Source organism: Tyto alba, unplaced genomic scaffold, assembly GCF_018691265.1.
Source record: "Tyto alba isolate M040663 unplaced genomic scaffold, T.alba_DEE_v4.0 Super-Scaffold_42, whole genome shotgun sequence".
NCBI classification, from domain to species: Eukaryota; Metazoa; Chordata; class Aves; order Strigiformes; family Tytonidae; genus Tyto; species Tyto alba.
Genome location: NW_024881318.1, coordinates 3379916 through 3392083, shown reverse-complemented (window position 1 = coordinate 3392083; position 12168 = coordinate 3379916). Strand labels below are relative to the sequence as shown.

Genomic DNA, 12168 nt, shown 5'->3' with positions numbered 1-12168 from the left:
CCGCGAGAAGTTTTACAGCTGCCTTACTTTTAATCATGTTCACATCGTTGGCGCCGTCCCCAATAGCCAGAGTAATAGCTTTCTTGTATTTCTTCACAAGCTCAACCACCATGGCTTTCTGCTTTGGAGTTACTCGACAGCAGATCACAGCCCTGCATTCGCAGGCCAAATCAACAAAGTTCTTCTGCTGCTGTTCTTTGTAAGCTTCAGCCCTTCTTCTCTTCTCAGATTGCCTTTTTTTCTCTTCTGCTGTTCTAGGGAATTTCAGTTTAAGTTTCTTTTTCTTCTTTTTTTTCTCTAGCAGGATTTCATTCTGTGTAACAAAAATATATTATGTTCCCTTCTACACTAATTCAAACTGCACTCCCAAGTACTGCCTATGCAACACACTTAACTTCGTTATGCTCCCACTACCCAATTACAGCGTTTTAATAAAATGCTCGTGCAGAGGAGTGAACAAGGAGCTACAGAAACAATGAAAAGAATGTACTCGGTGGGATTAACAAAAGCAAAACGCTTGTGTTTAGTCTCACAGCACTTCTTGCAGAGTTCAAAGGAGTATTTCTTCTGCTGGAAACGAATTAACTTTTGAAAACATTCTGGTATTTAAACTTCCCCCTCTCCTATTCCCCCACCTCCGAAAGGACGCACGACCATGCCCGACACATGTGGAAGTGTCCTGTCATCACGCGGGTTAGCGCTGGGGCAGTTCGGCTGCACTAGGGGCTAACAGAGACCTGCAATTCTGTCTGATGCTCCTGCTAGATTACCGTTAGGCCTGCCCGGCCAGCTTCCTATGCCTTATACACAGATGTACATTTTTTTAATACAAAACAAAGGTGTAGGGCTGGAACACTGAAAGGCGGCGGACAGTCCTTAGCTGTTCACCAGACTCTCCTTTACGGGTGTCTGTAAGAGCAGCCTGCCAGCAGGGTGGGTAATAGTCACTGAATTACTGCCAGTCACCTCTCTGCTAAAAGCTCTTTTCTGCTTTCTAAGCTCCTGTGAGAGCACTATATTTCAGGACTGAGCAGGAAACTTGTCTTTTGTTTCTACCCTTTCACTCCCATCTCTCATTCCAAGCGCGATTTCTGTGCCTATATTGAAGCCATGCATCCTGTAATGCTGGCAGTCACTTCTTTCTCATGGTTTTGGTTTTTTGTTGTTTTTTTTTTTTCCATTAGACTGGAATCCCCATGAAGAATAAATACTCTGAAAATCAGTCTGTGCTTTTGCAGGGGTTTGGCTTTACTTTGATGGCAGCCACCAGGGTGATTTGAAAGGCCCAAGACATTCCTTATTTTATTGAGCGCTATTTCCAACCTCCAAACCCCAAAATATTGCTGAACATAAATACCAGGCAGATGTGGTCAACTGGTGGCACAGTGGCAAGTGAATTTTCATTGATTGGCTTAGCAAAGCAGACAAATGAACAGAGTCCTCAGTGAAAGACGCTGTGACTTGGTGGTACCCCCAAAATCCCAAATACACGGGAGAACATCTTTTGTACATACCAACCAGGAGCCAGTGATTATTAAAGCACGATCTCTACTACCCTGGAAGAAGGGCTCGTTCCTTCTTAGAGAGGAATGTGCACTTGACCCAGCTTTGTTCTTCTGGTTTTCCAACCTAGTTTGAAGAAGAGCACTGGAAAGAGAGGTGAATACTATTACAGAAAAATCAAGGACAAATTTTAAGCTGGATCAGCCCCAAACTAAAAATCTGCAAGAAAGAAATGCAATATATGCTGCAAGGACTTTTTTTGCCATATAGTAGGTGGTGTTCTAAGCAGTGCTAGTGCAGTAGTGAAAAGAGGATCACGCTGGTTTGCAAGTAAGGAAAAAATTGGAAAAATGAGTTGGGAGTAGTTGTGACACTGTTACAAGGCCCTCCAGGCAGGCTCCGGGCGTGTCTGAACTGCAGGACAAATTTAATGCCAACAGTTGTTGACCTAGAAGATGTAAGCTCCTGCAAATAGGGTATCGCCACAATTAAGAGGCTGCCTTGCAAAATTACAATTCTGTAAAAAGCAAAGAAACAGACAATGTACAGCTGAACAGCTGCCAAGAGACATACTCAGTCACTGGAGAGTCACTGTGGGATAAACCAGTGTTACTGCTGGGCTAATTTTAAGAATGGAATATTTTTAATTCCCACAAGAGAAATTCTTTGGGCTTTTCACTTGCCTGGTATCTTCTCCATAGCAGATTGTTGTTTCATCTGTTAAGAGTTCACAAGAAAATCCAATATTTTCAGCAGTTTCTACAATAGAAAAGAAAAAAAAACAAGGAAGAAAAATATTTATTTAAAGTTCTGTCATGAGTAACTGCTGGGAGCAGCCAGAAGTACCCGAAGGACTCTTAAATAATTTTTGAAGCTATGTTTCAGTATGAGAAGTTCCCTTTCATTAACACAGAGTGGACGAACAGGGGAAAAAAAAAAAAAATCATGCATGTGACAGAGAAGCTGGGGGAACGCTTGTTAATTGTTTGTCATACAACTGTGTGGCAATGAAGGCGCGGTGGGCGATGGATTTATAGTCAGCAGCGGGCAGTGAGGCTTCCTATGAAATGCACGTTACTGTGGCGGAACGCCTTGTCACGAGGGGCTTGAATGCAAAACCTCCCAGTGACCTGGCGAAGTCCATCAGCCGGTCCCTGGAAGGGAGATCTACCAGGGGCTCCGGACGCTGACGGTGGGGGTGGCGTCTCGGCGCCAGAGCCGCTGCGCCGCGGGCGCTGCGAGACCCAGCCCCAGCCCCAGGGCACGCCACGCTACAGCGTGCCCTGGCCTCACTCCGGGTTCCTTGAGCCAGCCTCAGCGAGGTGCTGCCCTGGCTGCACCTCCTCCCGGGCTGCCGTGCGGCCCTCCTTACGAATGGAGCGTCGTTTTCTGAGCTGACGGAACGAAACGTGTTGCCGGACCGAAAGAGAAGCAAAGCAGTCTCTGCCAGCAGCACTCGTGATTATTTGAAGAGTAAATTTTCGCTGTGAAAAGACAAGTTTTGGTACCTGCCCTCGGAGCCAAGCAAGCCTAGTGTTAAAAGCAAGCTGTGCTGCGTTTGCTTTGCTTCGGGAAAAGCAGTAGCTGGGTATCTCCCTATAGAAGACGGCCACAAAGTCAGCCCTCTAGGCTAAGCCGCTGGAGGAGCCGAGGCTACACAGAAGCCCATCCAGGAACTCCTGACTGGGAACAGCTGCGATGACATTCTGCACGTTGTAGAAATCCCTCCAGTTTTGATTTCAGTGGGCATCCGTACTAAGCTTTTCTAGAGACACACGCGTTATTTCCAGTCTGCGTTTGTCCAGTTTCTCTCCTAGCCCTTACCCTGTTTTTCCTGGTTCTTTGGCAGTAAGTAGACCCACCTTTTTTGTCACCAGTAAGCACCCATATTTTAATGTCTGCTTTTGAAAGTCTGGAAATAGTTTCTGGAACTCCATCCTGTAGTTTGTCTTCAATAGCTGTTGCACCAAGCAGCTGGAAGATATCAGAAATACAGGTATTTAGTAGAATAAACATGTATAGGAACCTGATTCATTTTCAGCAGAGAATTAAACTATTCTTGGTATGTCTTAAAGCCAAGGTGCAGCTCAAGCTAAGAATTCAGTAAAGAGAAACACTTGCATAGAGAAGTGACCACACTGAAATATATGTCCTAAAACACATTTCCCTTCATTCTATTAAACTCTAAAGTTTGACGTGGCTCTAAAGCCAACAAAATACTGAAAAGTTCTAAATCAAAATGTCATAATAAACAAGGATAAGTTATTTTCAAAAAGATCTGTTCCTTCTTGTATAAAGTACACTGAAAATTTAAAGCTTGACTTACAGTCAAGTTTTTTTCTATTTCTTCATATACTTTGTCCAGAGCTTCATCACGATTAGTTGTAGCTACACTGGCCTCCACAAACTTTTTATTCCATGCTTCAAATTCATCATGACTAATGTCTCTATAGCCCAGGCAGAGTGTCCTAAGAGTTTCATTTGCAAAAATCTGTAAAACAAAATAATAACCACATCCAGAAAACAAAATTCCTCGTTTGCAATCCAAACGTCAGAGTTAAGATCATAAGCATTTGCTAAGTCTGATAAAACAAATCTGACAGTGCAGTTAGTCCTGGGTATTTCAGAAATGCCAAAAATTAAATTACAGCTGACAAGGCAGTCTGAGCTGAAAGACTAAAGAGGTGACAAACAGAACAGAGTGTAGTGATCTGGAATACTGGTAACTATGGAAAAAAAGCATGTAGACAAAATTTAAGTTGACTTCTCATGGAAAGACAATGCATTTTTAAGAACGTGCATGAAAATTTATATTGCTTTGATTATTTCTCAGGCTTGGGATGACTTGCAGAACCAATTATAGGTCTGCATTTGTTTTAACAGCTTAGGAAAAGGAAATTAATAAAATTAGATTATAGTAAAAAATACAAACATACATCTAGTGCTTCTTCTGTAGCTTCTCTCTTTAGATTCCTTGGGTGCAACCGTTCATAAATTACCGTATCAGCCCCTTTACAATATAGCCTGATATTCCCTCCTGATTCTTTTACTGTGGAGTAAAAGATGAGAGACGGGACAAAACATTAGAGTACATTTAAACAAAGGAATAATTTCAGACTAAATTTTTCAGTCTACTGCTGTTAAGTACCAAAGCTACAAGATCATCTTTCTTCTTCATCATCTCTAATGTAACTTAATTAAGTAGTTTAGTGGACAAGTGCATTTCCTCTTCTCTTTCATAACAGGAGAGGGCATTTAAACTCCCAAGGACTAAGTGTTTGAGAATGGTTCATGTAGTATTAACATCTCACTTGCCCATAGGAGCTGGGCAGAGATGTATGCTAGAGGTATGATGCACCAGAGTTAAAGCCTTAAAAACAACATGTCTCTGGTTGAAGACTGACTTCTTTAAAAGATAGTTAAAATGAAAACTGAAGAGCTATTTATACCTCAACCTGCATTCCTAGTATTCCAATACCTAGAGGAAAATACAACTTGATTTATTGCCCTTTCTCTCCAGAGAACAAACACCTCTGCAGCATTTCTTCAAGGTTCTGCTAAAGGGACCTAAGATTGTCTTCAGCAGAGGCCATGTCTGAACACCAGGACTGTCAGGTGGACACATCTGCACCTAATTACAAAGCATCTCTTTTGCTATCCGGAGCTACATGGCTTAAAATCTATCCTAGGACTGTGTGTTACACAGCTGTAATCCTTGACTTCCACTTCCTTTGCACATACTTTATCACCCGTGAAATACAAGTGACCTTTTCTGTAAAGGTTGGTTGTAATCAGCTTACCAATGACAGACATCCGTTTTCTATCACTGTTGAAATCCAAGATAGCAAGGACATCGTAAGTTCTTTCAATCCCCATTTCACTTATAGTGATAGTATTTTGTGTTCGTGAAAGAAAAACATAGCCAAAGTTTCTGGCTGCCGTAACCAGAGCCCCTTCGTCTGGGGAAGCTGCTTGGTAATTGAGCTGACCTGTATCATTGAAGCAGTGAAAAGAAGAGAAAGCCAGGATATACCTGAGCGTTACAGGGGCACCTGGACACCACAGCTAAAAAAAATCACACCCGTTCTTTAGAGTGCTTGAGAGCTGGGCATGCAAAGGCCTCTCCCTTTCCGAGGCAGGATCTAATACACTGCTGCAGCACCCGACAGCAGCGCACGCGGAGGAGAGGGACTAGGGACACCCCTCCTCCCCCTTTTTTATTACAAGTACTTTCCAAACGGGATACGTCACTGAGGCCTCTTCCCTCCAGGCATAAAAGCAAAAACTGCAACTTCTCTGTCTCAAAACAAATATAACAAATATCTTAAATTCTCAATACATTCATTTAAGGATTTTCAAATCCTTGGCCACAGACACCAATACAACGCAGTGGAAACACCCAGAGATCTCACAAAGATGGGAGTGGAGCAATATTATTACTCTTCAGTGTTTTAATTGAATCTTCCAACCTTATTTTTCACATTCATGAATTTCTCAACAGCTGTTCGCCTCTAAATTCATACTTACTGTCACACTTCTGTTATTCATTTTGCTTATTTGTTGCCAATACTCTTTGGACAGACATACATGATTTGTATAAGTCCGTGGGGCTGTGAGTCAAGGAGTAAGAGCATGAAACCCTCATGCCGAAAACACTTGTTTTTCCACACTGAAAACAAGTTTCCAAATGTGTTTGTACTTTCACATATGTGTGTGGAGCCAGAGACCATGCTAATGTCATTATATTTGACATTCATGCTTTTGAGGTTTTAAAGATGCACTTGAACAGATAGAAGACCCGTAACATGGAAACACAAGACCTCTGTATAAACTGTTCCCCTACCTTTCTAAATCTGCTCTTATTTAAGATGCACATTTGCCACAACTATAACCGTCATAAAGACAGTCCTCCTTCCATAAAGGGTCAGGTAAATTCAGCACAGGGCAGAGCATCGGCTTTTGCTCCTGTTTAATTTGAAAGAGCAGCCTAACGCTCCCTCTCACTTATGGGATCGGCACTAGCTTTGCATTTCTACCTTGCGCAGCTGGATTTGAATTACTGTTGCCATTTACACCGAAAGCCCCCAACCAACAAACATAACTCACCATCAGAAGTGTCAACCATGACTGTGTGACAAATGGCAAGCAGAAAAAAGAACTTTTGAATTTCTGGCTCCTTTCCCGATTTTATTTTCTCTATCAGATAGTGATCATAGAATGAGAACTTTCCGTCCGCATACATGTTCCAACTGAAATCCACTTGCTGCTTCGAGAAAAAGAAGAGAGCGTCTGAGTTATCTCACGTGCAATTGCTTTGTGCCTACCTGCATCTCCTCCCACTTTGGCGAGGGAACGTTCCCTGGTCTACAGACTGTAGATCGGCCCCACCTACCTCTGGGTGGCTCTGAAACTGCCCCGCTCTGTCCCGGCACTCTCCTGCAATGCAAACACCATCACTTCGAAGGCACAGCACAGGACAACAAAGTTCTCACAACTCATTCACAAAGTGAAAAATACGTGGGATATCTACCACACTAGAGTAGCTCAGATTTTGAAAAAAGCAAATTAATTCACAGCCACAGTACCTTTGTATACTAGTGACACCGAAGCAAATATAATTAAAAAAAGCAGGTGGTGGAATTGTCCCAAAACATCCGTGTTGGCTTAACACAGCTTTCACTGTCAGAAGTTCCTCACCTCTCTCCAGAGGTAGGACGTTTAGAAAGCACATGGCATTAGCACATGGTGTTCTTCGTTATTTGAACGGACCAAACAATAGTTTTGGAGCGCATATGCTGCATAATCTAAATATGGAAACCCAGACAAGACTGGAAATGGAAGTAACTAATGCTAAAATGAAAAACTGCTGCTCTTACTAAATTCTCTTATTTGTTTCTACCAGAAGTAAAACATTCTGTAAATTACTCATCTCTGACTTTTCTGCTGGGAAGTTTCCACTGAAGCCCACCAGTTTCCACCTTTTAAAGGGGAAAACAGTGGGGAAAACCCCAACGATTCCAATTTACTGGAGCCTTACTCAATGCCAGGGCCAAACCGCAGAAGTTCAGTTGAAACTAAAAAGACTCGCGTGCACCTGATTTCCAACAAGCATGAGAACTCCTCCTCATTTGTGCAGACAGGCCCGAGGCTGCCCGCTGTGCTACACAGGGGCTTGCAGCGCGTCCCCCCGCGCTCCTGGCACAAACCAGAGCTCCTGGGCTGCCCAGGGTCTTCACGACAGGGCGCAGCAGCGTGGCACAGACTTACCGTATCTTTGGCCATTTATGCAACATTTTTTAAACGTCATGATGTTCTGTGTAAGTGTTCCTGTCTTATCAGAGAAGATGTAGTGGATCTGCCCCAGCTGCTCATTGAGCGTGGTGGTTCTGGCCTTCGCAGCCGTGTCCTTCTCAGGGTAATACATTTGCAGGTCCCAGTTTATAAAATAGCTTTGGCCCAAACGAATCACTTCAACGCTAAGTGAAATAAAATGAATATCATCACTCCCAGCTGCATCTCATCTTTCAAAATAATGACACATTATCAGATCCAGGGGACTCTGACTATTTTCCAGGGCTCAAATTGCTCCGATAGCCGGGGAGCTGAAGACCAAACAATTACATTTACCAGCACATCCCAGAGCACCGTCACCCCCGCACAGGCCACTCAAACGGAGGTCGGAGCACACAGCTCAGCTTCAGACAGCACCTCAGTAGCAGGGGAAAAGCCGCTGTGGCCTTATCAAACACAAAGTATCAGTGGTGCTGCTCCCACAGCAAACAGAAATCCCACTTGGGAATAGCATTTTAAGTACAATTGGGAGAAGAGTGGGTAGGAGGCTGGATGACTTCCAAGCACATTACGGACAGGTTTGTCAAAGGCAAAAGTATTCATACTGCATGGAGCTGTAAAGCAGAAAGGCCTCTCATTTGAGAATAAATCTGGAACATATGATTTTTCCATTTTACTTTTTTTTCCAAGTAGTTTCCTTCATGCTCTGTGACTGCAGAATTAGACTAAAGTCAAGGCTCTCAGACTCACTTAAAAAAGTCTTCAATTTTGTCAGAGATCATTGCTTGGGAGAATTTTTTCCTCAGTCAAAGTACAGAGCAGATATGCTTAATACTGCAAGAAGAGCTTGATATCTTTAAATTCTGAGTCAAGGATCCTGGAGTGATGATTTTGTGTGAAAGCAATACAGATCACTTTCTTGTAAAATCTCAGTGAAGAGGGAGAGGGTATCCAATGTCTTCTCAGTAAGATAGAGAACTAATATGCTTTCCCATCCAACCCAAATCTGCATGTGTTGTCATCAACAGGAAATTAGGTCCATTCACCATTAATCTAAGTGAAGTAATTCAACCCTATCACCAGTTTATCTATTAAAGGTCAAGGTATTTACCTACCTCACGTAGAGGGAAATGGGAACCATGGTGTTCAGAACGATGATATATCCCCAAAAGTTAAGGAAGCCACGATACGGAGGACTGAAGTCTTGTGCATCGTAGAGGTACCAAGACAAGTTGCCAATCTGCTGCTCCCAGTAAGTGTGTCCAATGGCAAGGCCAGCCGACAGCAGGATGAGGACAACAAAAATCTGGTGTACAGAGAAAGGCCTGTGACACTTGGGCAGCACCTCCTCAACTTAAATCCCAAACCTCCACATTCGAAACAGAATATCGCATGTATTTGTATGCAAGAAGGGGAGCAAGCCCTTCCCACAAAAGGGTCTCTTCACATAATCTGGGTTGTGATTTTAGTCTATTCAAGCCCTTCCCACAAAAGGGTCTCTTCAAATAATCTGGGTTGTGATTTTCGTCTCCTCAAGCCCTTCCCACAAAAGGGTCTCTTCAAATAATCTGGGTTGTGATTTTAGTCTATTCAAGCCCTTCCCACAAAAGGGTCTCTTCAAATAATTTGGGTTGTGATTTTTGTCTACTCAAGCCCTTCCCACAAAAGGGTCTCTTCAAATAATCTGGGTTGTGATTTTCGTCTACTCAAGCCCTTCCCACAAAAGGGTCTCTTCAAATAATCTGGGTTGTGATTTTCGTCTACTCAAGCCCTTCCCACAAAAGGGTCTCTTCACATAATCTGGGTTGTGATTTTAGTCTATTCAAGCCCTTCCCACAAAAGGGTCTCTTCACATAATCCGGGTTGTGATTTTCGTCTACTCAAGCCCTTCCCACAAAAGGGTCTCTTCAAATAATCTGGGTTGTGATTTTCATCTACTCAAGCCCTTCCCACAAAAGGGTCTCTTCAAATAATCTGGGTTGTGATTTTCGTCTACTCAAGCCCTTCCCACAAAAGGGTCTCTTCACATAATCTGGGTTGTGATTTTAGTCTATTCAAGCCCTTCCCACAAAAGGGTCTCTTCAAATAATCTGGGTTGTGATTTTCGTCTACTCAAGCCCTTCCCACAAAAGGGTCTCTTCAAATAATCTGGGTTGTGATTTAGTCTACTCAAGCCCTTCCCACAAAAGGGTCTCTTCACATAATCTGGGTTGTGATTTTCGTCTACTCAAGCCCTTCCCACAAAAGGGTCTCTTCAAATAATCTGGGTTGTGATTTTCGTCTACTCAAGCCCTTCCCACAAAAGGGTCTCTTCACATAATCTGGGCTGTGATTTTTGTCTACTCAAGCCCTTCCCACAAAAGGGTCTCTTCACATAATCTGGGTTGTGATTTTTGTCTATTCAAGCCCTTCCCACAAAAGGGTCTCTTCACATAATCTGGGTTGTGATTTTCGTCTACTCAAGCCCTTCCCACAAAAGGGTCTCTTCACATAATCTGGGTTGTGATTTTTGTCTACTCAAGCCCTTCCCACAAAAGGGTCTCTTCACATAATCTGGGTTGTGATTTTAGTCTACTCAAGCCCTTCCCACAAAAGGGTCTCTTCACCTAATCCGGGTTGTGATTTTAGCCCGTTCCCCCAGCATCACTCTGTTTTCACGTTCACTGAAGCAGGCAGCGCAGCGGCCACGCGAACGCGCCGGGGGGGTGTGCTGCCCCGTCCCGGGCACGGGGCCCGGCAGAGCGGGCGGCAGCGCGGCGGGCGTCCCTCGCCCCGCCACGGGTGCTGCCCGAGGGCAGAAACCAGGGGTGCTGACCCTTCCAGCCCTCGGGTCTCTCCCCAGCGGCTCAGCGCAGAGAAGCCGGAGCACCTGCAGCGCTGGGTCTGCGGCGCTTTCCTGCAGCACGTGGGCTGCCCTGCACCTGCAGTTTAGGGCCGCAGATTCCGCCAACGGTGAGGCACCTTTTTAGAGCCCCTCCTACCTCATCCCAACTTAGCAGGTCAAAACAGACTGGAGACGTACGTATCACAGCAAAAAAGCTTCCTAAATTTGCATTCACTCTATTCACTTAAAAATGAACTCAAACATCTGAATTTTAAACAAAAAGGCTTACAGTGTAAACCATGTAATTCATAAGGGAGTCAATTTTTGTCCTTTTGAATCTCGTCTTTCCACTATTTTTCATTATTTTTGTATCGGCACCTAAAAATAAAGAAGAAAAAAAGAAAGATACAGGACACAAACAAGTGCTAATATTACCATTTCACAAAACGGGGAATAAAATACAGTCAATGCTTATAAGAGAAAGATGTCATTTCACTCTACAGGGCGTGCTTTTAGTCGGTGAATATTACACACGTTCAGTTCATAAATACCTGCAAATATGACCACTCCGTGGCAGAAGTCTGTATTCCTGATTTTACATCCACGTAATAAAATCTTATCAGCATCCAGTGAATAACTCATGTTTCTCCAGAACAACGTTCCTGCAAACTTATCCAGTCGGTTATTAGGTTCTTCACATTCAATCAGACCTAAAAAATTTGGAGGAGAAGATGTTTAATATACAAGAGCTAAATAAAAATGCATTGGCTTGTACCCATCATAGTTGTAAGAACAGAAGTGTACGAACCATTAAAGTCTGCCATCGCACTTTCTTCTTGAAGATATCTATGTGTTACCTCAAGTGCCATTTTGAATTTTAAGTTGGTCTCACTAAGAAGAAAGGATAAGAAGGTCATTTTATTAAAAACACGGATACAGGAAAGGAGTTTGAGCAAAATGAAATTAAGCAAATCAGTATGGCATGGGTACCGATCTCCCGCTTGGCAGCAGTGGCCAAGCCATGCCTATACACGGCGACGAAGCACTCACGAGCCGCGTGACTAGTTCTTACACCAGTTGCTTTTCCTCGCAAGCAAAGTCTTATCCCCTTACCTCTGCTCACTCTAGGTAAGGGAAACTTCTCGCAATCATTGTTTTACTAATGGAATAATTAAGTTTGAAGTACTGGTAACTTGAAAGCGATATTTAATAACTCCAATAGAGAACAAACCTCTCACAGCACAAATAGATCCTTGTTTTGCATGATGCCATGTTACTGTTTTTAAGAGTACTAAAGGTTGAGTGAGGAAGACACTGCTTATTCAGAAGAACTAACATTTCACCTCATTAGGTAAAGTCCTTATCATTACTTTTCTAAAAGTATTCAGCACTAGCTCTCCTGAACTAAAACAGTCACAAAGCAACGTGACAGAGACACCAAGATCTACACTGTCTAAGCGGTTTCTATGAAAAACTTCCACAGAAAAATATGTCTTTTTGTTTTTCCACTCTGACAGGGAACAATAGAAAAGTCCAGGTTGGAAGAGACC

The 12168-nt window shown here is 43.2% G+C and overlaps 1 protein-coding gene across 5 annotated transcripts in view; it reads right to left on the bottom strand.

The window, feature by feature from the left end:
• The window catches only part of ATP8B1 (ATPase phospholipid transporting 8B1), a 44072-nt gene that overhangs the window by 6871 nt on the left and 25033 nt on the right, over window positions 1-12168 (bottom strand). For all 5 annotated transcript variants that reach the window (XM_042804927.1, XM_042804925.1, XM_042804926.1 and 2 more), the window contains 14 exons: window positions 11427-11509; window positions 11170-11328; window positions 10908-10996; window positions 8910-9100; window positions 7771-7979; window positions 6896-6939; window positions 6610-6766; window positions 5304-5492; window positions 4440-4552; window positions 3830-3994; window positions 3366-3477; window positions 2187-2262; window positions 1515-1647; window positions 28-313 (listed from right to left, as the gene is read on the bottom strand). In XM_042804927.1, the coding sequence (XP_042660861.1) occupies window positions 28-313; window positions 1515-1647; window positions 2187-2262; window positions 3366-3477; window positions 3830-3994; window positions 4440-4552; window positions 5304-5492; window positions 6610-6766; window positions 6896-6939; window positions 7771-7979; window positions 8910-9100; window positions 10908-10996; window positions 11170-11328; window positions 11427-11509 (2006 nt within the window). The remainder of the gene's footprint in view (window positions 1-27; window positions 314-1514; window positions 1648-2186; window positions 2263-3365; window positions 3478-3829; window positions 3995-4439; window positions 4553-5303; window positions 5493-6609; window positions 6767-6895; window positions 6940-7770; window positions 7980-8909; window positions 9101-10907; window positions 10997-11169; window positions 11329-11426; window positions 11510-12168) is intronic.